Source organism: Cololabis saira, chromosome 18 (assembly GCF_033807715.1).
Source record: "Cololabis saira isolate AMF1-May2022 chromosome 18, fColSai1.1, whole genome shotgun sequence".
In the NCBI taxonomy this organism is placed as follows: Eukaryota; Metazoa; Chordata; class Actinopteri; order Beloniformes; family Belonidae; genus Cololabis; species Cololabis saira.
In genome coordinates, this window is record NC_084604.1 from 20,775,147 (window position 1) to 20,801,238 (window position 26,092).

Below are 26,092 nucleotides of genomic sequence, written 5' to 3' on the forward strand. Positions count from 1 at the left end.
GCACAATGCACTCTGTTTACCCAGTGGACTCTGTTGGCTTTCATTCAAAATCCATTTTAACGGTGTGCTGTGTTAATAATGATTTGGAGGGAGTTTGGGCCAGCAGTATTCAGAATCTTTCTTAGAGACCTCAGCTTTCCTCGAGTTTGCAAACACAGCTGTGTGTCCTACAGCCTCAGCAGTAACAGCAAGGTGCCATCTGTTTCCTTCTCTGCAGGACAGACAGTGAAACCAAAAGAAAAGGGTTTCATTATTGACCATTGTCAGGTTTTAATGAGGATGATTATAACTCGTCTATTTATTAAGCTTTATTGGCAGGTTTTATTTTGAGATTTCACAACCTTGTCAGCATTTAAAAATACTGATGGCTCAGGTTCCATTTGTTACCTGAAGGTTAAGGACAATTTTCAAAAAATTATTGGAATCTTAATGATGCATCAATAGTACACTGTTTCTTCCTGCTGCCTTATACCGCATTTCTAGATCATATCCCAGTTCTCTTGCTTTATGTCCTTCCCTCTGCTCCAGCAGCTCAGGAGGAGGGGAAGATGGTTGCTGCAATGGGGCTTGTCCTTCCACTTGAGTCTCGCTAATGGCGTTAAAACCTAGAGCGTGTGTGCGTGTGTCTGACCAAAACCACTGTTCTGACCCTCCCCGATGCTCTTCAGAGGTGCCCAGAGCTTGCTGACTCACTCAAAGACAAATGAGCCACTTGGAGAAAATAGGATTTGATGCAAATGTGTGTGCGTCCGTGTTTCGGCCGTGCAATGTCATCCAAGCTATAAATGCACTGCTCAGTGCAAATATGCAGCGCACAGGTGGCTGGTGTATGTCACAGTCTGCAGAGGCAGCATTTGCCTTGTAGACTGATAAGGATTATCTTTTGTTATAAAACTATATTTACCGTTGGTGGATAAGCAAAGTTAACATCTCTTAGTCATTTAGGGTTGGAGTGGAGCTCCATGCAGTGTGTGTATAGGTGAACTTTTTATTATCTACCTGTCTGTTTGTGGGAGGAGCACGTGTTGGTTTTAAGGCTTATAATTGGCCTCCAGAGTGGCCTGATGTAGAATCCGGTGTCTTTCATGTAATTCTTTCCTCTGTTTACAGAAGGGTAAGGCCTATCAGTGTAGTTTCAAAATAGAATATTGTTTGTCACAGCTTATGAGTCAACAGCGACACCTTGTTTCAGGCCTCCGTTCTCTGGCCTTTTAGCATAGTCAGACACAAATATGTATCAAATTACCCACACGGAGATAACTGTTGTGTTTTCCATCGCCATCAATACTAACGATGTGTATCACAACAAATTAAAAATTGGCCAGCAGGATCATTGCCTGCTTTATTCTGTCTCTGTTAGGGCTGCACGATTCTGGACAAAATGAGAATCACGATTTTTTTGCTTAGAATTGAGATCACGATTCTCTCACGATTTTTTTCCAATATAAAATGTATTGCACTTATTACTTTAACTTTGCAACAGCTGAACAAAAATATAATAACAATAAACATCTATTGTCTTCTTTACACAAACCTTTGAATAATTTAAACAATAATAACAATTTTGAACAATATTTGTTCCTCCCTGAGTTGAACACCCTTTCAGAAAGGGGACTTGTAACAGATCCTGTAGTTCTGAGGCAACAAATTATTCCTCTGGCTGGGATGAACCCCCCATTGCCTTTTGCTGCTATTAAGAAGCTGCCGATACAAAAGGTAAACGTTACAAAAAATATGATGGTGCCTGATAAAAGACTGGCATCAACTTTGTAACAGCTGACATTGAACATAAAAACAATAAACATCCAAAAAAAAAAAAAAAAAATTAAATCGTCGTCATTTGGAAATGAGATTGCGTTCAAACATGAATCGAGATCGCGATTTTTTTTTTTAACGATTAATCGTGCAGCCCTAGTCTCTGTCTTGGATAGTGAACTGTCTGAAGTATAGAGGTTAAGCAAGGAAGGTGTTCACTCCTAAAGTTCAAGATTTACCTCAGATAAATGTATTTTTAATAAAGGCTGAAGACAAGTTGGCCTTTAAGGTCCTAATCGGAAGCGACAGTCAAACCGTGAAACAAGATTAGACAGTATTCAGTGACGGTAATTAACAAGCAGAAAAGTTTCATAACAGTATAAACTGTCAAATCCATAACATTTTCCTTCAACCCAGGATGAAAATGCATATCTCCTCTGAAATAAACGCTGCCTTAGAACTAGAGACCAGTGGGTTATTATTAAACCAATGTAAAACAGTTTTTTGTCATATTAACAGCTGAGGGAGGCTAAAGAGTGGTCGCTTAAATTTGTTCGACTGACCTGTGACCAAACTTTTCCACATCGCTGGAGCTGCTCAACAAGATTTACTTGTCACTTGTGAACCACGTGTGTTTGTGCCTCTGATCCAGGAGGGATCTGTTGTATGCATTCTTGCCGGGACTGCTGGCATGAAGGTTCCTTGGCTCTCAGATGACAGTCTTGCTTTACCTGTCTGAGTTTGTAATGGTGGTGTATTTTTTTTGTGCGCCAGTGTAGGACTGCAAACTTCTATCTTGGCCGAGTTTAAAAACATTTTAGAGATGCTTCTCAAATTGTAGAAGTCCTGATTGCTTTTTTTTTTTCAATTTTCTGACCTGCTGTTTCTGATTTTGGCCGATTCAATTTTCTTTCCAGCAACTACTATACACAGCATACTGTAATCTAATCAACCGGTGAGAAATACCTCCTCTACTAGCGTGGTGACAAGATCAGCTGTGTTCACTCGCATTCTCCATCATTATGGCTGAATCACTCAGCACACTGAGCATCATTATGAACTTTTAGTTGAAGGCATAGTCAGCAGCTAAAAATCTTAACTATCTGCCAGAAAATTCATTTCTGAGATCAGATGAAGGATTCCAATGGGTGTTATCTCCTGCGTGTTGAGTCCATGTGTTTAGACATCTGTGATCAGGAAACTCAACCCCACACGTACACCAAGTATATTATCAGTGTGACATGTGGTAAATGGCAAAAGCACACGCTGTAGTGCGTGTAATGTGAGTCGTACTGTAAAGCACAACAAAACTGCTATATAAATGCTGTTTACTATCATTAATCATCAAACTCGGTCATTCTGTTCTTTCTGTTTTGTAGGTCTGCAGAGTTGGTACTTGAAATTGTAACTTGTTACAACTGTTTTCTTGCTTTGACCTTGAAAGAGTGTAATGTAGTGTTCTCCGGCGGTTGTAAAATTGAACTCCACTTTGTCACATTGCATATTTCTCTGAAAAAAAGAAGGCAGTGTGCTTGGATAAGAGAAGTGCTTGCTGTTCACTAACAGCACATGGGGCTGTGGCTTTAGCCAGGCAGTCAAAAAAGCTGCACTGTTCACATCAGGATGGTTTCAGTGTTGTCTGTGCTGACAGAAGCTGCTGGTGTTGGCTGTTTTTTTTTTGTGACGAGCAGGTAAATAGCCTTCTGCTTGAAGGGAAACTGAACTGATGCCCAAAAAGCAGCCAGCAGGTTGGAAATGTGAATGTAAGAAAATTACCGTAAGATGGAAATTAAGTTTTTTTGAATATACAGTTCATTTTAATATTATTTTAGGGAGTTTAGGGATTCTTTTATAATCAACTTTTACACACACTTTAGAGAAACATAACATGTTGGAAGTGTCATTAAATGTAGAACAACAAATCTGTTACAAGTTTCATAATATTTAAAAGTCCTTATTTTCATTTCCCACCAAATTGTCCCTCATGTTGCTTTACATGCACAATTTAGACTTAATAGACAACTCAAAAACATAAGCAGACGGATTTCTTTACATACTGTAGGATGCAGCATAAATAATTTATTTATTTAAACCTTTTTAACAAACTGATAGGCAACTATGAACTAAACTATAAGTAAGAGAGTCCTGAATAATATGCTTCTCTGGTGACTTTGTTTATATTTTTTACAAGAAAAAAAAAACCCCTCTGGGATTTTAATTTTCCCTTTCTGAAATGGGCCCAAAATACTCCTTACAGTTGCAGCAGAGGAGAAAAAAAAAGTCCTGTCTCCTCATCCTCACAAAAGTCACCCAGGCACAAAAAGCAATTGTATTGTTCAGGAAAATTGTACTGACAAGTACAAAACACCAGCTCACTAAATTACAACCATTCAGACTCGCTTCAGACTCTTCACACTGAGACAGTGACAACTTCCTTATGTCACGTAATACGAGTTATGAATGTTTGTCAAAGGCATTGCGCGAATTGAGCCGTGTTTGTAGCTGAAATGCTTCTTTCAACATTGCAAGGCCCAGTAAGAAACTGAATGTGCATGTTGCTGTTAAGGTTCTGCAGTGCATTCAGGAAAGGGGACAGGTCCAATAGCTGTGGAAACTAGTAATTTCTCAGTGTCATTATTTTTTTCCAAAGCTATAGTATGTACCACAATCAAATGTCAGTCAGATTCAGTCCTTTATTTGCAAGCAGAAGCTCAAATGAACACGGCAACATCGCCCTTATTTCAGTTGTTTTAATGAGGTTATCTGCAGGTTGGGTACACACGCGTTCATCTGACTTTTAAATGAAAATCACACGCCTGTCACACCCTCTCCCATCATCCCTCAGCTTCACAACTTGCTGCTCTTTTTACCCTTTTCCTTATAGATCGAACAGGAAAAGACATTAAGACGCGTTGGTTTTTTTTTTTTGTTCTTTACTGGAATAAATCTTTCTTTCACTGTGCCTGGTACATTTAGTAGCTATCATCCAGCCCTCTGGAGTTGGGATTTCAGTTGGCAGTTTACCAGCCACTTTGGCCCGTAGCCAGACTTCATTTGCCCACTGTACTATCATGTCAAATTCACCATATACATGATGCATGCCCTGAATGATGAGTCCTGAAGCTGAAGAACCAGGAAGGTCTCATCCGTGGAAGCTTTGATTGGATAAAGCCACAGTCTACAGTGTAAAGTGAAAGTATGCTTATCTATTTGTTCTCTTGATTTCATAAATCTTTTTATGTTTGTTTTTTTGTTTTTTTTCATGACAGCTAAACGTAAAGGCCTGCAGTGGGTTATAGATGTAACCATAGCGTACCCTAAAGCCAGACCAATGGACATCCAGACGTGGATCTTTGGTTACAGGCCTCCTACAGTCACACATGTGCATTACAGGTAAGAGTCACATGGTGGTCATCACATGCACCTTTTTAACATTTGTCTTGACTTCTGTCACAGTGGTAATTTGTCATTGAGAGGGAGTGTAAACCTAAACCACAATACTTTTCCATGCAAATGTGCTATGGAGCAAACATGCAAAAAAAAACTGTCATGTGAAGATATACCACATGACACAGAGAAGTTAATTTGGTGTCAGAAAGCCTGTGCTTAAGAGAAATTTCTTATCATTTTTATCCTATTATTTCTAAGATGGAGAATTATCGTCAACACAGTCCTCCTCTTTGTTCAGTTTGCCCAGTCCTCTTGGTTTTTTTTTTTTTTTTTAATGTATGTGGAAATGAAAGCCACCCTGCTTTGCTACACTCGTCGTGGGTTATTAGAGATTATGTGTTAGTTTACCTGCTGATAACAAACTCTGCAGACCTTACATGATGACTGAGCTGTTCTTGACACTGAATTACAAGGTGCCTGCACGTGTAGTCTTGTGGTATATCATCTTACTGGGTGTGAAGGTAGAAATGTACCAGTTGCAGTTTTCAAGGCTGATTGCAGTCCTGTCCCACTGATAAGAACCATTGACATCTTAAATTTTTTTTTAATTTATTTTTTTATTCAAATTTAAAATTCAGCTGAATTCCTGATTAAAAAAAAATCAACCACAAATTACTTCTACTTTTTATCCAATTTATCTGGAGATCATTTATCTCTTTTACTGGAAACATAAAAAAAAAATCAATTATATCTTTGTACAAATAAAACCCAATGGAAAATAAATTATGGCATTTAGCCTTTTATGCACCAAATTACAATTCTTTTCTTCGTACTTGTGCACATCGCTAAACGTAAAAGAGTGCCAGATGAGAGGAAGTCTTTTGTCCAGAGGCCATTTACTAAAAGTGAAGCATAGCATTGTTGAACATAATTTTGTCACCATCGTTTTATTTCTTCCCAATCTATTGAGTTATTATAGGTTATTAAATCTTTAATTTTGTGTAATATATAGACAGGTATCCACAAAGATGGGCAGTAGCCAGTAAATAAGCAGATGAGGTGTGGCAGGGTGGTGAGTGAACTCGCTCACCACAGCATGAGCCAACAGGGCAGAGTGTGACACCAACTCTAGTTTTCTTTGCCGATTCAGATTTTAAGTCTGACCTGCCAATACAGATTTTTGTTGGATTCTGATTTTCTTTTCAACAGCTATAACTGACCGAATATATAAACAATGAAAGGCTGCAGGCTGGATTTTATTGGCATCATAACGTGAACATGCTCAGCAGTGTGATGTTTTTAATGTGTTGGATCAGTCTGTACTCTCAGATATTTTGGTGGAGTTTGTTTGAGTTTTTTTTTTGTTTATTTTTCTTCTTTCAGATAGTGCAAATTATTTTTCTGTTGTTATTCTCTGCATGCAGTGAAAAACGTTCTCAACGTGCTCCCCAGTGGCCTGTGTCATTATGTGCTTCCTGGGGGAAAATCCTGATGTTCCAGTGTTCTAAGCTTCATTCAGCTGCATTTATTCCTCTGACATTACGTTTCAACGCCATACAGATATTACACGTTTCTAGATCTAGGTTTTCCTCTAGAAGAAACGTCCACACCAAAGACATGCTATGTAGGTGACAGTGTGAGGGCCTGGGCAGTTATTTGCATTGTGGGTTCACTTGCTCTGCTGATCACTGGTGACTCGGGTCAAGCTGAAACCTCCAGGCTCCAGCAGAGAGAGAGGTCCATCTGTGCTACAAAGTTATCCACAATACAAGCAATCACCACCCTTAACAAAGTAGCTAAGAATACCGTTGCTCTTTTGCAAGCGTCCCTCCATACTGTCCTGTTCTCCTTGCACTGTGGGTTGTTTTTCATCTGTCCTCTTGAGACTATAGTCAAGGTGGGCGGTTATTAGATTTTCTTTCTCCTCTTGGTCCAGGATGAATGTCATCCTCTGAGCATTGCCTTGGCACAGAGAGAATCAGAAAAGATCAAGCAGTAGTCAGATAGAAGTCGTCACAACCTTCCGTCACATGTGTGGATTTGCATCCCTCTGTGCAAGGCAGGATGGGACAAAAGCAAAAAGTAATTTATGAACCCTGGCTTGCCAGCCCCTCTCCAGAGGCTTCTGTGTCCACTACGACTGAATCTGAGGACTCATTAAGTCTGTAATTAGACGAGCAGTGGAAGCTTTATTTCCATCCCACCTCCAGGAAGCTTTAATCAGCCATCGATACAATCAGCTTCCCTCGCTCGGTCAGCAGCTCTGCAACTTCGGGAAGAACGGGGAACAACCAGACCACAGCTGTCCCTATTACAAGGCTGCATGCTCAGTTCTAGCCATGCAGACGGTGCTGATCCGTGAAGTTAGACTCACGCTGGTACAGTTGCAGAGCTGATCAAGGGAACACTGGGGGCCTGAACAGCACGGTACGCGCTTGTGATGCAGATAGTGGAGGCGGCTAGACAAGTGTGCCTTCCTACAGCGGCGTTTCTGCTGTGTCAGTTCAGGATTTCCACAATGAATGCAGCTTTTGTTCTCCAGCACACTTGCAGATAATAAAGTGTAAGTAATATCACTGAATTTGAAAGGGTTACAGCGCAGCACACTGCACTTGAAAAGGGGAGTACGAGCAGTCATGCAAGAGTCAGCAATCCTCAGAGCTCCTCAGTCCAAATGATAACTCATTCTTTTCCAAATGACTAATTCTTATACTCCAAAAACAATGTAGCAAGAAAGAAAATGATAGGACAAGTCTCTGAGAAGTGATTATACATGTGTTTTAGCTTTTTTGCAGCACAGGAAGTCCAGATTTTGTTCATTTAAGAAAAAAAAAAACTTCAAGTATGCAGGATTAGATTTTTTTTAAATTAGGCTTTATTGTCTGGTCAGTAACAGCTGACACAGTTGCCCAAAGGAACAATAGTAACGGAGGAAACAGGCCTCAGCTTGTTCTAAATGACTTGAATGTGGAAGTCAGAAAAGGACACTACCAGGAAAATATTGAATCGATTTACAGCTTTTGCTCAGTTGATATATCATAAATTAAACAAGAGACCATGGATTCATTAGTGGCCATGCACAAAGCAACAGCTGTTAGCAGGACTGCGTGATAAAAGCTGGAAGGAGGGCGTTCGTTCCTGTTTGGGTTTTTTTTTGTCTTTTTTTCCTACTACATCGTCTATAATGGTTGGTTGAAAAGTTTGTTGTAAGTGGCACTACTCCTCTGCTTCACTGTGGTTACTACTGAGGGAGTAGATCTCTTCAGAACGTGTTGGGCTGACAAGGCGTATTTACAGGATGAAAACAGCATAGTTGTGAAAGGTTCTGATTGTTGAACTGGTCAAATATTGGGATTTAGTGCAGTGCTGATCCCTAATTTCTGGCCTCACAGAAAGTGCTGAACCTGTGAAACCCTACAATTACTATCCAGCTGCACTTTTTTTTTAATGCTTTCAGAATAAACATTCAATTATGTGTCCAGTAGCAAAACCCATTTCAGCACCTTCTGGATGTCTTGATGCCTGTTTTTCCCCCAGTGACAAAAGAAGGCATCAAACCTTCACATTTAACAGCAAAGGTCATGGAGTTTTAATTGCAACACTAAAAGATAAAGGACCTTCTCTTTTTGGTATATGCTCAAGTAGGTGATGCCTCTCAAACTCTTCAGAGTGTTATGTAACTGTAACAGTCTGCTCTCTTGGGATTTTTTTTTTCCCCAGTCAGCAGCTGGACCTGAACTGTGATTCAGCATGTTGAATCTGAGTGGAGACGGTTGCTGTAGTCAGAGATTTTTAGGTGACTGCTCAGTCATCATTGCACCCATTTATCGTGGTCTGCTCTCATATTGCATATTCTCACGCGGGCAGAAGACTCATTACCCAGGGTTACAATAGCATAAAGAAGATTGTTTGTTGGAAGTATTTTTGATGTGCTTGGTCAATGAAATGATGGCTGATTTCCCCCTTTTTATTAGAGCAGAACAAATGTAGATATCCGCTTTAGTATTCCTGATGTGTTCATGCCCAACTAGACGAGCAAATAAGTTACTTTAAGGACTCTGGGCCCTGAATCCTGATAGTACAGTAAGCAGACTCCTGACCTGCTTCTGGGTTGTCATTTCCAAGGGTGTGCGTAGATTGTTTCTGAGCCACGGCTTCACAGTCAGCAGCTGACTTATATTTTGGATGAATCCATCCTGGCCACTCGCCGCTATTTCAAATCCTCCTTCCTCCCTCCTCCAGTCCTAACCCATCAGTTCCACCCTCCCTCGCCGTGTCTCCTGCCCTCGTCTCGTATAATCTCAGCCTCACAGATTGCAGCATCACAAGCCCTCTGTGAATGGCAGATGGGGGGGAACGCTAGGTGGGAATACGGAGGTCAAACGAAGGCACCAGTGGGAGTTAAATATGGGGATTTTTTTTTATTATTTTTTTTTTGCTGCTGTGTATATTTGCTAAAAGCTGCTGTTTGAAAATATCAGAAATGCGACATGATTAATGGGGGCTGTCTGCCTTTTCATCACATGGTAGCCTTTTAGCTGCACACCTGGTTTTCTATCACACACACACACACACACACACACACACACCTACTGAGCTTTCTGTCATTCATTCTGCTTTACCGTATGTAGGGGAGTTTTTCCTCAGATTCCTCTCTAAGAATGTGCACTTAATGAGATGTAAGTCAGAACCCACGTCCCACCACCCATGTGCTAATTGATAAACAGACTGAAGTGATTTAAGATATTGGTTTACAGAGACAATGACGCAGACTGATCTATGTAGATGAATGGAGTTCTTCACTGTGGCCCTTCGCAGAAATTCACTGGAAGGACTTTCAACTGATAAATTGAAAGACATTAGAAGGTATGAAATGACATGGCCTTGAATACATGGTGCTAAACGGTTCTAAAGTCAAACCTTTTCTTGCACCACGCCGACACAAGTACCCGGTCAGGACGCTTCAGAGCTCATAGGTCAGCCGCAAAGCGGGAGGAAGTATTCAGACACTGCAGTGAAAGTGGCAGCGTCTCTGTGTGGAAGTGCTGATTTAAAAGTGGGTGTTCTGTATCTATATCTTTTTAATTAACTACATATGCACTGAGGAAGAGAAAATTTTTTAACGCACAAATACAAAACGTGAAATTATAGCCGGAAAACATGTCAAAATTCAGGCAGGTATTATCTTGCTATCGTCGTAGACTCTTGTATAAAATGTTTTTCGTTGGCATTTATTGAAGTGGATTTATGTTAGAAATGATTCTTACAAAAACTCACATTTAATTCGACTCTGGATTATAAACCAGCTTGTTTAAAAACGGCTCCCAGAAGCGCAACATAAAAAAATATAAATAAAAATTAATGCGTGGCTAATTGTATTGAACTTGGAGTGAATTCTGTTTCTCCTTACCTCACCGTTTAAGGATACTTGCATCAGGTGCACAACATGGCCCAATAATTACATTTTTTATCAGATAGGATAATTACTTCATAATGTACAGCATCACTGTAAATCTTCCTCCAAAGCTTACATTTCTCTTCTGGTCGTCACTCTTGGCCTGTTGTCTTAAATTTAGCGGGTTTCATTCATTGGGGTAGAGTCTGTAAGAAAAAGGAGTGCTGGTATTTTATCAGTAATCAGTCCAGACGGAGTAAACGTCACAGTCTGTAGCAGGAACGCGGATAAAGTAGGTCTACAAATATGCAGGTGTGTTCACTTGATGAGCAAACAGTTCTTCAGATCACTCTAATTCTAAAAAGTGAGTTTTTGTTTTATCTCTACAGAATGGTGTACTTTTCTTTTTTTAAACCTGCATGTTTTTGCATAACAAATACTTTAGAAAAGTATTTTATATCTGATGAAATGGATTAAAGAATTAATCTCAGAAGCATAGATCGGCAGAAATGGAAGCATGCAATGAGGAAGGTAAAAGTTACCTTGACTGAAGTACAGTGTTTACATAAATGTTTCTGCCATTGTTCTTTTATTTATTTTTTATTTTACCAGGTTAGTCCCATTGAGATCGAGGATCTCTTTTTTCACAGGAGACCTGACCAAAAAAAAACTTTTGATGAAGTTTCCTCTTGTTTCCAGTCAAAATGACCTCGACCATGAACCCTGATTAAAAAGCAGGGTGTTCTAACATCTATGTGATTATCCAGTCAGCTCAGGCCACATCCCCGTGACATTGGTTTTATTGCCCCCTTCAGCTCCACCGCCGCCCTGATAACGCTGGTATATGGTCATCCTGACAAGGTGAACATAAGCTGTAGTCACGTTGACACAAAGATAAATGCAAACAAAAATGTTTGTTGGTCCATGTCAGATTTCTGTTCACTTTCTGGATTACCGCCATGCAGAGTACAGATAACACCGTGGCACCCCTCACTTCTATTTTCTTATCTTTGCTTGCTATCTTTACGAGAGGTGTAAAATCCTCAGATGGTTGGCAGGTTTCTAACCGTCATTCTAAATCATCGCCACATGGATCTCTGACGAGATAACAGTCTGGTTCCTTTCGAGAAATCGTGTTCTTAAAGATGCAGTGCACATTTAGTAACACAAAGTAACAACATACAATGCCATAGTAACATTGTATTTAATGGTGCAAGAACATATTTTACAGAATTTATGATCGCATACACATCACATTTTTGTTGTGTGTGGTGTCCTTTTAATAAAAATACACAGGTCCTTAAGATATTGTGTAGAGCGTGTGGTTTGTTGTTGGAACTCCATTAACCTCAGGTTCCTCATATGGCTACTGCTGCTGAGTTGTATCAATAAATCTTACATTATGGGTGGGGGTCATTGCAACACTTTAGAGGCTTTAAGGATTTTCATCACAAACACAAGCAGCCAAATCTTAACTAGAAAGGGAGCTGGGTAGATTTGTATTTTTTCTGGTCCCAGAGCCGGACCTGGCCTCCAGGCTCAATATACATCAAATGTAACCTTGTGTCTGGTCTCCAACTACAGTTACAGCCAGAGATCTGGCCCCTTATAGAGTCACCAAACAATGACTGGCTTTTCTCCAAGAAGGCTCGTGGATAGCACAGATTTCACAGCCGGAGCCAAGATCAATTAACTTCCTTGGCCAGTTTAGAGCAATAACAGTATCTAAAGATTAAGAGCTTTACAGAAGCTATATTAATTCAAACGAGAGAGTAAATATGAAGAATCTGTTCACTGTCATTTCTGATACATGTTTTTTTGGGTGGTGGGGCGGGGGGGTTGTTTAGCATAAACATGCAATGAATAAAAATTAAATGATTCAAATGTTTTTATTACGTTTATTTATACATGTGCCATCTGTCCAGCAAGCTCCCGAGTTGGGTATAAAAGTTCATCGGGTGTAAGTAAGAATGTTTGTCATCTGATGCGTGTAAGGCCGACCTGCCGTCAGGCTTTTACCATGTCTCGACCTGGACGTGGTAAAAGCCTGACGCTGAAGTTCTTCTGACAGCCGAAACTCCGGCCCTGCCTCAGCTGTCGCTGCTCGCCAGGGTGTCAGGTTACCAAGCAGGCCAGTGCCAAGTGGGTTAGAGTGGAAATGAGAGCGCAGCCGTGGCCCCGCGCCAGCACATCACTGCCAGTTCCTCAGCACCACCAGCGTCATTATTGTACTCTGCTGATGAAACTCTCCACACAGCAAATCTGAATGCCATCATACTCTTGATTCTCACCCAGCGCAGAGTTGGCACTGTTGGCAACGTTTCCAGTTTCAAGCTAATGTAAACAAAACCACACAGGAGTTGGAGGCTGATTTGCTCTTTGTCATATTCACTCGCACGCAAGATAGTATGCTCGTCAAAGGGATTGTAGCACCCTATAATGTAATAATTTTCTGAAAATGTAATAAAATTTGCACTCAACTCAATCAAAAATGTAATAAAACCCAATAATGTAATAACTTCACCAATAATGTAATAAAATATCCTGACTGATATTGTAATAACATTTTTACTGATAATGTAATACCTTATTACATTATTGGAAATGTATTATATTTTCAGGTAGGTCTTTTTTGTTCTCCAAAAACTGATAATATAATACTTGACAAATAATGTAATATATATGTTCATTTTCAGTCCAGAGTTCTACTTTTTGTGTTTTAAGAATTTAAGAATGTTATATACGCTGGATTTGAAACACCAGAATGACTATCGCAGACTTTGAGTAATAAATTCCCAATAATGTAATAAGGTATTATATTTTCGGTAAAAATATTATTACAATATCCGTCAGGATATTTTATTACATTATTGGTGAAGTTATTACATTATTGGGTTTTATTACATTTTCGATTGAGTTAAAGCGACACTACGTAACTTTTCCACCTTAATATCATATTTCCAGAGTCATTGTGATGGTACATCAACTTCCAACAGGTTTAATGACACCTCTGTCATGGTCTGAGGGGGTCTGTATCACTTCACTGGCACTATGTAACTTTGAGGAGCATGGTAGGAACCCTGCCACACTAAAAAACTACAAATTTTACGGCTTTGACTGCTTTACGGCACATACGTCACTTCCCCCTCCTTCCCGATTCGCAGTCGAGACGAAAATGGGTGGGGCGTGGAGCTCAGAGCTCAGCAGAAGCTGTTGCTGCGTTGTGGCTGCAGCAGCTCCACACAACAGACGTGGGGAAAAGATCCTAATGGTTTAACTTTTCAACGGTTTCCTGCTCAGAGGCAGAACCACGCAGGCCAAGTATCTGATATAACAAAGTAAAATAGTGAAAGAGTCGTCGGCTCGCTTTGGATCGCGGCTGTAACGACCAAACACCGGCTTCCACACAGTAAAGCCTGAATTATGGTTCTGCGTTAGATCGACGCAGCCCTACGGCGTAGGGTACGTTGCGTGTCGCCGCGTACCCTACGCCGTAGGCTCTGCGTCGATTTAACGCAGATCCATAAACAGCCTTAAACCACAAACACTCACACAGACGGGTCGGATCAAAACACGGGTTTTATTCCCCACTTCGCCAGCTAAACGCAGTTGCTGGCCAGCTCTCTGCGGTGCAATTAACCCCAATCTTCAGATAAAACTAGTTTGTTGAGGAAAAAATATTAACTCTTATTTGTAGCTGCAGAGGAAAAAAATAATCTCACGAGCCTGAGCCTCTTCAACATAATATAGCAGTAAAAAAAAAGAAAAGAAAAGTAAGAGTAATACAAAACATGTACTGTATGTTGTACTATTATACTAATTTATTGAAACACATGGCTCTTCAGTAGGGATTAATTATTATTATAATTAATAATAATTAATAATCATTATTTTCTCCATATACCGCTCCCTGGCTTCCTTGTTTAAGGTATCCCGGTAAATTCCAGTTCCTTTCCAGCAGTTTAACATCTTTTTTTTTGCGTTCTGTCTGTTCACTTGGTGAAACAGAAAAGTGTCCCGTCTCCTCTCATCAAAACAAATGCAGCGACGGGACAGGAGTTTTCCAGCAGTACGCGCTGGTGCTCATGGGAAACGTAGTGTTCTTTCTGGTAAAACACTACCGCTTTTGTCCAAAAGATGCCGCCAAACTCAGAAAAGCTGAAAGTTACGTTGTGCTGCTTTAAGTGGAAATTGTATTACATTTTCAGGCGTTATTACGTTTTCAGGAAATTATTACATTATAGGGTGCTACAGGGATACCTGTCTATGACCAAAAACAAGCCTAGTTTATTTATCTATGAAACATAATCTAACTTTATCTTAATAGACATTTGATCCCAGCTGGTAGTACCCCAATCAAAATAGTAATATTAGGGTTTTTACAATTAAAGCAAAGCATGGCGTGTATAACATCTATTACAAGAAGTCTGATATGTTAAAAGAAGCCAGTTGGACTGTAAATGGTTGATTGTTTTCAGCTATAATTGGGGATCAGGTGTTCCCAGGGCGACAAATTAACCAACTAAGCTTCCCACACACTCGCTATCTTTATCCATGCAAGGTTAATCTGCCATTTTTGGAGATTTGGTTACAGGCTTTAAAAAAAAAAAAAAATAGAGAGAGAAAGAGAGAGCGGAAAAAGTGAGCTGTCTGACAAACCTGTGAAAGCAGCAGGTTACTTTGTGCTGTCAAAGCATGTTGTTGTTCCTCCAGACCCAAATCAGAAGCGTCTCCTTCAACCTCAGCTTGTGGCGCTTCTCTGAGCAGCAGAGGAATGTGATTGCTGCATGAATATTTCAGCTGCAGGAAAGCACGGTGGCAGCCAGCCGTTACCCTAGACCTTAAACGCTCAAACCCTCAGATAAGTGGCTCAAGCTGGCTTTTGTTTCCCTCCACGTTATCGGTTTACATTTCGGATCACACAGGGTGTGAAAACTCTCCAGGCTGACACATGTTGCATTAGATAATTAATCATATTAGCTCATTTATTTATTTATATTTGATGGCACCACCGCAATGGATCATTGCTGTGAATTAAGGACTCAATTAACCCTCAAGAAATAGATTATTAAAGTATTCCAAAACCAAAAATTACTACCTGAACGAGGAGCATTGCTTGATTTGCTCTAATTATTACTTTCGGTTCACATCCCATCAGTTTTATTTTTAAAAGAAACTGATGAAACTTATAATTATCAACCTTTATCTCAGGGTTTTTTTCTCCACCAAGTACTTCAACAAAGCGTCAGTGCGAGCACTTGTTTTCTATGACACATCAGCAATCAGAAAGACACCTGATATCTCCAAGCACAAGAGGAAAGCTGCATGGAAGGTTTCGCTTTTACCCTTAATCGCCCTAGAAGGTGGTCATGGAAACTCTAGATCCAGGTTTGTTCAGACACAGTTGCTCAGGGAGGCCGGTGTTGTTGTTATGCTGCAGCTTTTCATCTAAACCAGTGTTTCCCAACCTCGGTCCTCAAGGCCCACTGTCCTGCATGTTTTAGATCTTTCCCTGCTTCAGCACACCGTGATACAAGTACCTGTGTCATCAACAGAGTTGTACAGACCTTGATGACAAGCTAATTAGGACCATTAATTAGAATCAGGTGTGATGATGAAGGGAAACATCTAAAACATGCAGGAAAGTGGGCCTTGAGGACCGAGGTTGGGAAACACTGATCTAAACAAACTGCTTAAATTAGACTTGTGAATTGGTAAATGTGGTTGACATTAACTTTTATATTTTCCACACATCCCCTGGTAACTATGAGTGACTTGAACCAGAACTTGTCTGGACTTGCCAAATAGCAACGACCAGCAAACTAAAAGGAGGTGTGTTGTAAATCATCCATACCTCCCACTCGGATCGGCGCAGTGATCCGGGCGAGCCTTTTCCTGAGTAAGTCGGAGCAATTATGTCGGTCCAAAAAGCAAGTTTTTACTGCGCTGTTCATTAATAAAAATTCTTTACTCATTATTAAAGTTTGTTAGTTTGATGTTAGTCTGAATTTTACATAATCGTTTAAACCATTCATGCTCAAATAAATAATCTGTGAAAATAGAAGTGCATCAAATAGCCTCCTTAAAGCGACACTACGTAACTTTTCCACCTTAATATCATATTTCCAGAGTCATTGTGATGGTACATCAACTTCCAACAGGTTTAATGACACCTCTGTCATGGTCTGAGGGAATCTGTATCGCCTTCACTGGCACTATGTAACTTTGAGGAGCATGGTAGGAACCCTGCCACACTAAAAAACTACAAATCTTTACGGCTTTGACTGCTTTATGGCATACGTCACTTCCCCCTCCTTCCCGATTCGTAGTGGGACGAAAATGGGCGGGGCGTGGAGCGCAGCTCCGCAGAAGCTGGTATCCCGTTGCTGCTGCAGCAGCTCCACACAACAGACGTGGGGAAAAGATCGCTAATGGTTTAACTTTTCACCGCTTTCCTGCTTGGAGGCAGAACCACGGAGACCAAGTATCTGATATAACAGAGTAAAAGAGTGAAAGAGTCGTCAGCTCGCTTGGATCGCGGCTGTAACGACCGAATATAATCTTCCACACAGTATCACAAACACTCACACAGACTGGGTCGGATCAAAACACAGGTTTTATTCCCCACTTCGCCAGCTAAACGCAGTTGCTCGCCAGCTCTCTGCGGTGCAATAAACCCAAATCTTCAGATAAAACTAGTTTGTTGAGGAAAAAATATTAACTCTTATTTGTAGCTGCAGAGGAAAAAAATAATCTCACGAGAAAAACAAAAATATTGCTCATGCCTCGGAGCCTCTTCAACATAATATAGCAGTCAAAAAAAAAGAAAAGAGAAGTAAGAGGGATACAAAACATGTACTGTATGTTGTACTATTATACAAATTTATTGAAACACATGGCGAGTCAAACATTTACCAAGGCAGCTGCCAAACACTCCTAAACAAGGTAGCCTAACGTCCGACGAGGAGCTCCATTCTTTAGTAGGGATTTCATATGGACCGTTAATAATCATTATTTTCTCCATATACCGCTTCCTTGTTTAAGGTATCCCGGTAAATTCCAGTTTCTTTCCAGCAGTTTAACATCTTTTTTTTGCGTTCCGTCTGTTCACTTGGTGAAACAGAAAAGTCTGTCCTGTCTTCATTCGCTATCAAAACAAATGCAGCGACGGGACAGGAGTTTTCCGGCAGTACGCGCTGGTGCTCATGGGAAACGTAGTGTTCTTTCAGGTAAAGCACTACCGGTTTTGTCCAAAGGAGCCGCCAAACTCAACAAAAGCTGAAAGTTACGTTGTCCTGCCTTAAGTCAAGCTAAAAAATTACATTCTCAATTTTATTGTAACTCAACTATTTTTTTCTTAAATTTGAGGGATTATCATAAAATATGTAGAAATGAGGGATGACACTAACAACTATTTTATCCTGATTCTTTAGTTGGTGCCTGAATATCTCCCTCCACGGTGAGGCAGAGGAAGTGTGTGTTCAGGTGTGCTGTTTATCTTAAACCACCAGAGTGAATCTCAGTAAAGAGGTGCAGCATGCATGTAGAGAATGTGCTCTACACACACCCATCTAGTTTAGTCAAGATTTGATTTGATTTACTTTTTTCTTTTTTGACATCTCGTTTAAGCGTTTGATCTTTTCCTGGCGCTTGCGGCTGCTGCAGCTTCCTCACAAAGTCCACAAACACAATGTCAGGTTAATTGGTGAATATAAATTGCCCATAAGAGCAAGTGTGTGTGGTCGTTTGTGTATATGTGGCCCTACGATGGACCTGGTGTAGTGCAGGTGTAGTGATGGATGGATGTGTCATGCAAGTTGTGCCTTTAGTGTTTTTTGGCATTTATTTACTCTTCTGCGCAGCACTTTAAAAAAAATGTTTTTATCCACTGTGATTTTACGAAAAATTGTTGGTATGGTATAAAACGAGGGGCATATCTTCATGGACGTCCGCTCCTGGACATCAGTTAATTCTGATTACACAAAAAAAGCATTAAATTCCCATTTATTAAGCTGAAATCAAAAATGTTCTATTATCCCTGTATCACAGTTTAGCTACGAATGTAAACTTCTTATATTTTTTATCCCCGATGATTTCCCCCCCCCCATTTTTCATCACCCAGTGGTCCTACCTAAGTGTCAGTCCTGGGCATTGCTCCCCTCTATTACCCCGGGAGGTCCTGCACTGAGCTCAGGTCTCCTCCTTAACCTGAGGAGTGAGCAGGCTGCATCAATTTCTTATCATTTTAAGACGACAGAGTTAATTGGCTATATTTGAATCTAAGCTTCTGACTATTGTTTTTTATTGGTGAAGTGGTATTATTATTATTATTATTATTATTATTATTATTATTATTGTTATTAGGGTGGAGATTTATGAGCTACTGCAGTCACTGCTGAGTGCAGATGATCATCATGTTTATGCATGAAAGTCATAATCTTGAGCTTCTGTATGAGAGGGAAAATTTCCTGATAGGAGAGGATGTCCTTTTTTTCTTTAAATCCCATTTCAATATATATCAATCAGTTCAGCAGTCAGTGCTGTGGTACCTCTGCTTCCCTCAGGTAGAGGCATTGCCTCTTAGCACACACGTCCGTTTATTGTGAGCAAGAACACTGTAAATGTTGAGTGCAGGGAGGAGTCTGTAACCTCTGTTTGAAGGTGACTGGGAGCCGCTGGTGTGGGAGCGCGGCCTGCTGGGGACCCCTTCTGGATAGAGACCAGATTTCAAGCGTTTGTCATTAGTCGTGAAGGTGACGGCACGGTTCATGATTACCTTGTCCTCACCAGGGTGCTGTTTTTTTTTTTTTATAAGTTAAAACCTTTTTTTTTTTCTGATGTACTTTTAATTATTGCATCTTGTCAAGTATTTTTTTTAATTGACTTTTGTAAAAATTTAAAAGAAAGAAGGAAAAAAATATAGCATATTTATCCTATATATATATATATATATATATATATATATATATATATATATATATATATATATATATATGTAAATATCATATAGCATTTTTCTTAGTCAGTGTCTAAGAAACCAAGAGTGGACCAAGAATCCAAATATTTTCTGTTTACTGTGATCGAAGGCACATAAGAATTGCTGATCATGTTTGTGGAGCTTGAAGAGTTAAATAGTTTAAATGTTTTTATGACTGTACGGATTTCTATATATACGGATAAATCCCTTTACGTGCCAGGATATTTCCTTGAGTTGAATTTCCTTTATTGTCTTCGTCTACAATACAGGAAGAAGCGCTACTCCACTGTGGTCCCTACAGTAAATACAGCTAATAAATGTTGTTTTTCCGAAATATCTCTAGCAAATGTAAGCGCTGCTGTGCATTTCTGACCTCTGTCGTGGTGTTGGTTGACCATGAGAGACGGTCTGTGATGTGGATACTCGCACTGTCTTTAACCCTTTTGAACAATATTTTCTGTTTGAACAAAATGACATTTTTTAGATAAAAAAAAAGGTTACTTTTTCTACATCAAATGGGGGAGAATTTGATAAATGGTGAAATGATTTATCTGCAGTTATTTTTCATCACTATAAACATCTGAGAAGTTAAAAGCTTCTGCACTAGAAGTGCATCTCGTCTCTGAACTGACTGAGCTTCTGACTGAGCTTTTGCTGCTTGTTCTTACTCTTCACTTGAGTCCTTTTCTTGTTGTTTTGGAGCTCCGTGAGCTCGTCTGCTGTCAGGACTTCCCCCAGCATTTCTGTCTCTGTGACACTGTTGATCCTGCCAGCTAATGAACCCACAAAAACAAGCGCAGATGCAGGCTGCAGGAACACACTCCTGTTTACGTTGAACTGCTCTGCTCAGGGGCCACAACAGATGACTCCCTGCGTTTGAAATGCACTTTTCATAACAGATCAATGCAGTCAGTCTTTTCTTCTTTTTTTTTTTTTGTTTTATGAGACTTTTTTCATCTTTTGTCTTCCCTGTCTGCCATCCTCCTCCTCCTACTACAGGATGTACCCGATAAAAGAAGTTCCTCTGGAGGCAGAGCCCCTGACTGACTGGCTGTATCAGAGGTTTGTGGAGAAGGAAGACTTGCTGGCCCACTTCTATGACACAGGTATGTTGTTTTTTTGTTTTTAAAAAATAAATGAAAGAGCTTAAAATGTATTTGATTCTGAGCAAATTTAGAAATTGGAGCCGTTGGTCTTGGGAGTAACTATTGAGTTATACATGACATTCTGCCAGATATCAGTTCAAATAAAAATATAAATATAAAATTTACAGGTTAACTATGATTTGTGAGTGCATGATGATGGGAAGTTTTTTTTTTTTTTTTTTTTTTTTTTTTTTTTTTTTTTAAAGCATTCTGTAAATAGATTGCTGCATGAAAATGCAGAACCTAAACTACAGTTGGTACATAGTCTCCCAATGCAAACGTCACATACTGGCTCCCACTGTATTGGCACATTGCATTATGGGATGTAGTGGCTCAGGAACCATTTTTATTTTCACTTTCACAGGGCTTTTTTTTTTACTCGAATGTTTAGCAGAGCAACGCAATTTTTAAAAAGTCATTCAAGTTTCACTTGTAAATAGTCTATGGGGGAGTGAATGAATAAATAAATGTTGTAGCAGCAGTCATGTCGTATAATGTCTGTCACACAAAGGCTTTTCACAGCCATGAAGTTGAACTGATCTGGAGCTTACTGTAGTTTTTGCATCTGTTTTGAAATCCATGTTGTCTTATAACAGCTGTTATAAGCTGTCTTGTTCCACTGCAACAACAGCAACAAAAGTATCTAATGCAGAACAAAGTTTAAAAGGATTGCTTGTGTGAAGGCAGAACAGGGTGTGGCATCAAAGAGGACATTGAATTTACAGGTGGAGTAGGCCTTGTGAAATACTGCTGTCCACCAAACTGTTAAACTACATCTGCTGTGAAGTATTAACGTGTTTTGTAAGCAAAGGTGGTGATGGGGTGTGCGTCTGCTCCTCTCTGCAGGGTCTTTCCCTCCAGAAGGACACAAGGAGGCAGTTTCCCGGCAGATGGGCGTCAATCCAATGTGGCTGTGCATCATTCAAGTGTTTGCTTTTGCTTCTGGCTACATGTGGTACAGCGTCCTCCAGTACCTCTACTGCTGTTTATTTTGAGCGCGCTGATGGGGCAGAAGTCTTTATCGGACCACTGGAGAAGCCTCAGGATCAGTTGGTGTGTGGCCAAGCGTCATACTGTTCCCCTACGATGGATGAATGTACATTTACAACAGCGGAAAGACTCGACAGGAAACCGTTCAAAATAAAAAAAAATTATAATATAAAAGAAAAGTAAGCAAACAGATTTACAAAAACCCCATATAATATGAACCTGGTCACAAGTGTAGTTAAGTTGTGCACAGCCCTAACAGCAGGCCCAGAGGAAAAATTGCTCACATCTGTCACTTAGACACATTTTGATGTTTACACGCCCACATACATGTAGACACTCACACGTACATGACTTTTATTCAAGGTTGACAACATGAGGCTCAGGACTCCTCCAGAAGAAGCTCTGGACTTGACCCTCGTCCCCTCCGAGGCTTTAGGCGTCGTAGTTTTACCGAGTGTAACGTGCGTATGGACGGGTGTGGAAAAATATATCCGACTAGAAACAAAAACGTCTGCCCTTACTTTTCTTGGTGGTGAGAGTCGCCGAAGCCCACTGGACCTCTCAGTCAGTCTGCTGACAAACCCGCTGACTACACCTTCCAGAGTGAGCGGCTACAGCGAACGTTGAGGCCGCGCAGCTGCTGCTCCTCTGGCTTTCATTGCACTAAAGATCCATACTGCCCTAATTGTTCCCCTGCCCCTGGAAATACCCTCCCGAGTGGTAGCTGTCAATGTTTGATTTATTTTATTTTCTTCCTTTTAACCTGCATATCTTCACAACAACGGTTATTGTATTGTTGTTCATGTCTTCGTTGTGTGTGTGTGTGCGTGTGTGTGTGTGTTCAGAACACTGTCCGAATGTCTGTTGAGGCAGTATTGTGAGCTTGCTTAAAAAAAAAGGGGGGGAGGGCGTCTTGTTTACACTGGCAACTGTATTTTTTGTTTCTTGTTTTTATTTTTGTTTTGTTTTGGTTTTTTTATCGTCAGGGAGGAAGAGAGAGTAAAAAGAGAATAATGTGGTGGAAACACAGGGCGAGATATGCAGTCTAAATCACCTAAAAATAACTTGTGGATTCCCTCTTTTCACCCCTCCGCTCTCTGGGTCGCATACAAACACGCACACGCGGTCTTTTGCAGATGCAGAGAGCAGAGCAGACCTCTGCCTCGAGGATCAACAGAGAAAGGCAGACAGAAGACAGAGACTCTTACTCCCCTACTGGACTACGTAGTTTTCCAAATATTTAAGCCATATGCTTAGTGTTGGAGGAGGGACGAACACGTGAGGAAGACATGAGGAATACATGAAGAAGACGATGTGATTTTTAAATAGGAAGCTACTTTAATGTCGAGCATTCTACGATAGAGATTTTGGCTTACAGAAATATAGGTGTCATAACTGTATATTTACAGCATAACCTGCCTAAGTGAGTGTGTGTGGTCGACTTTATCCCCCCCCATTTTTTGATATATATGACAGGTATGTTGCTAGTGTTGCTCTGTGATGTCAGAGTTTGGTGACAAGTTCACCTCCAGGGGTCGAATTATTTCAATTTGAATTACATGAGCTTGTTTTTCTCCATGCCATGGTATGTTGAAATCTTGTACATAAGGAAAAAAAAAAAGAGAAAATGTTGGAAATGACTGCAGTATCTCTCTTTTGGTCCTTGATAATATTAGAAACTTTTATTTTGAAATATGAATGTTTTAAGAGAAAAAGAAATGAATTTACCTTCATTTTCCAGTATTACCCTGTTTGTTTTATCTTTTTTTTTATTTTAATATTATTATTATTATTATTATTATTATTATTTTTGACCTTGTGCTTCATAACATCGTTGCTACTGAAAGTTCATGTGTGCAGCGGCACATGAGCCCGGTTGCAAACCTTTTAAATAGTCAGGATTCAGTGGAAGAACTCTTAAGCCTTACCAGATGTACTGGTTGACCACGATCCTAAATAAAAGTGGTTTCCTCGCGTTCGTTCTCAACACATTTGGTGTTGGTACTTTTCTGAAGACCTCCAAGATAAAAGTGGACTAGTGTCACTAAGCAGTGGTGCGCTCACAAATGTACCTGCGGTGGTTTCCAGGTCAGTTGTCTCTAACTTGAATAGCCTGCTTTGATTTTGAAATTTGCAGTGGAGCAGTCACTGTCATAAGCTAATTTATAAACGGATCATTTCAATGGTTGCTGCCCCACGTCTGTACCACTGGTGGTAAAAACTGTGTGAAGTAACAAAAAAGAAAAAAGAAAAAAAAAAAAGACTACCTGACTGGGTAGGTGAAAACATTTAAATCGGACTGTAATTGTGTTTTGTCCCGTGTCCTTTTCAGATTTCCCTCCATCATAAGAGTGACTTGACTTGAAATGAAGATGAATCTTTTTGTTTTTCTTTTTTTTTTTTTCTTTTCTTTTTTTTTTATGTTTTGACCATGTTTCCAAAGAAGGCAGGGAAATGATGCTTTCCTAGATGTGGTTTTAGGGAAATGAACACAATAGGAATTTCAACAGATTATATTAGAACTGTCTGTAATTTTCCATTTTGTACTTCTCCTTTAATTCCTAGCTACACAGCCATTTTACAACACAAACGACTTGTGCTGGAATAAAACATCATAAAGATCTAAAATGTGTGCCTTTCTTTATTTTGAAGGGTTTTTAACACATGTTTTGATTACATTTAGGGTTTTGTTTGCCATTTCAACAGATTGTTTTTTTTCTTGTCTTTTTCACTCCTTGCAGTAGTTTGAAAAGATGTTCCCAGAACTACAGTTACGATTCAGTGAGGTATTAGAGTGAAATAATAGGATATAAGTAAGTTATTGGATGATGGAAAATCCTTTTTCCTGCTCAAGTTCTGTTTGTCACTTCTGAATGCTCTTTACCTGAAACTGTAAGAAAGGTTTTGAATCCTACAAATGTTTTAGATATTTGTCCAAAATGAGTTTAGGTTTCCAAAGTAATGAAGGAACGTTTTCTGCAGCTTATCTGGGACCAGTCTCAGCAGATGTCCACCTTCCAGCTCCTCCAGAGAGGACAGCGAGCTGTAAGTTAGCTGAGAGTTATGAAATCTTTCCACGATTTCCCGGGTCTTCCCCGAGACCTGCTCTCGGTGGGATGTGTCTGGCAGAGCAGACACACCAGCTGCCTGGAGCAGTGACCCCTGAGTCTCTCCTGGTTGACTCGAGTTCCTCGCTGAATCCTTCAGGCTACAGGTGACCTTCAGAGAAAGCTCGCTTAGGCTTTGCCGCTACTCCAACCATCCAGTCAATACTTGACTCTGACCTGAAGATGCTTGAAGCAGCTCTGTCTCCATCCACAGGTTAGCAATCTGCCAACTGGGGAGCATGCCCTCATTTAGACTGATTCTCATCCTGACCAAACTGGAAAACCTTTTCCACTTGGTTGGGCCTAAAAATGTTAACTGTAAAGGTTATAAACATAGAGCAGCATGGACTCCCATATTTACTCAAATGAGTGATTTAGTTAAAGCAGAGTGAACCGACTCTGACTCCAGGGGACAGAACGGTTCGTAGCAAAGAGCCTGCCTGGACATCGTTGTGTGCCCTCTACACATCGGCGCAATTTCCACTGGGGACAGGGGGGACATGTCCCCCCCACTTTTCAAAATCATGTTTTTGTCCCCCCCCACTTTTTACAGTTTAAAAACTAACGGTAGGCTCAGCCTGTAATTGCGAATCATCAAGACACACTTTGTTTATAAGGACAGGAAGGAATGAACATGATCTATTTTCATATTTCATAGGAGAAATATGTGGAGACAGGCGCAAGTGAAGAAGTGCAGGCAGGCAGGAACCCAACCATGTTAGCCCAAAAGTGATTGTAGAACAGCATCTCAGCAACAAAACCTTAAGATTTCAAGAGAAGTGGTGCTGTGAATTTCCTTGGCTCCATTATAAACAAGGAGGAGTCAATGGAATCCTATGTTTTTTCTGTGCCCAAGCTTTTGAAAATGAAAAATCAAGCCTGGCCAAGAATGCAGATCCAGCATTTTCCCAAAACGTTCAAAAAAAAGTTCAAAAGTGTCTAAAAAGTAAATGCATATTCAAATTGTTTGATTGTTCGCATTCACACACACATAGTCTTGTAAAGCCACACTGCACATCCACGCTACAGCTACACGCACAAATTTGCCATTCCTACTTGTGTCCCCCCCACCTCTGAAACTAAAGTTTCGCCCTTGCCTCTACACATCCACAAAATGTCTTGACGGACAGTGTCTCAAATATCCTATCATAGCCTTGCAAGGACGATGAGATTGACCAGAGTTCCTGAGCCTGAACAAAATCTGAATTGTTCCTCATGTGTCCAGGGTTTTACTTCCTATCAGCACCCTGGTACAGATTTATCTGAGGAGGCAGAGAAGTGATGTCCCACTGTAGTTGGAAAGCAAACCCGTGTGTGTCTCCAGCCTGACGGC

The 26,092-nt window shown here is 40.3% G+C and overlaps 1 protein-coding gene across 1 annotated transcript in view; it reads left to right on the forward strand.

Moving 5' to 3' along the window:
• The window catches only part of lpgat1 (lysophosphatidylglycerol acyltransferase 1), a 55,919-nt gene extending 31,639 nt beyond the window's left edge, over positions 1–24,280 (forward strand). The window contains exons 6-8 of the mRNA XM_061746766.1: positions 5,025–5,148; positions 20,517–20,623; positions 21,509–24,280. Coding sequence (XP_061602750.1) covers positions 5,025–5,148; positions 20,517–20,623; positions 21,509–21,657 — 380 coding nt within the window. The 3' untranslated portion in view covers positions 21,658–24,280. The remainder of the gene's footprint in view (positions 1–5,024; positions 5,149–20,516; positions 20,624–21,508) is intronic.
• The last annotated feature ends 1,812 nt before the right edge of the window (positions 24,281–26,092 follow it).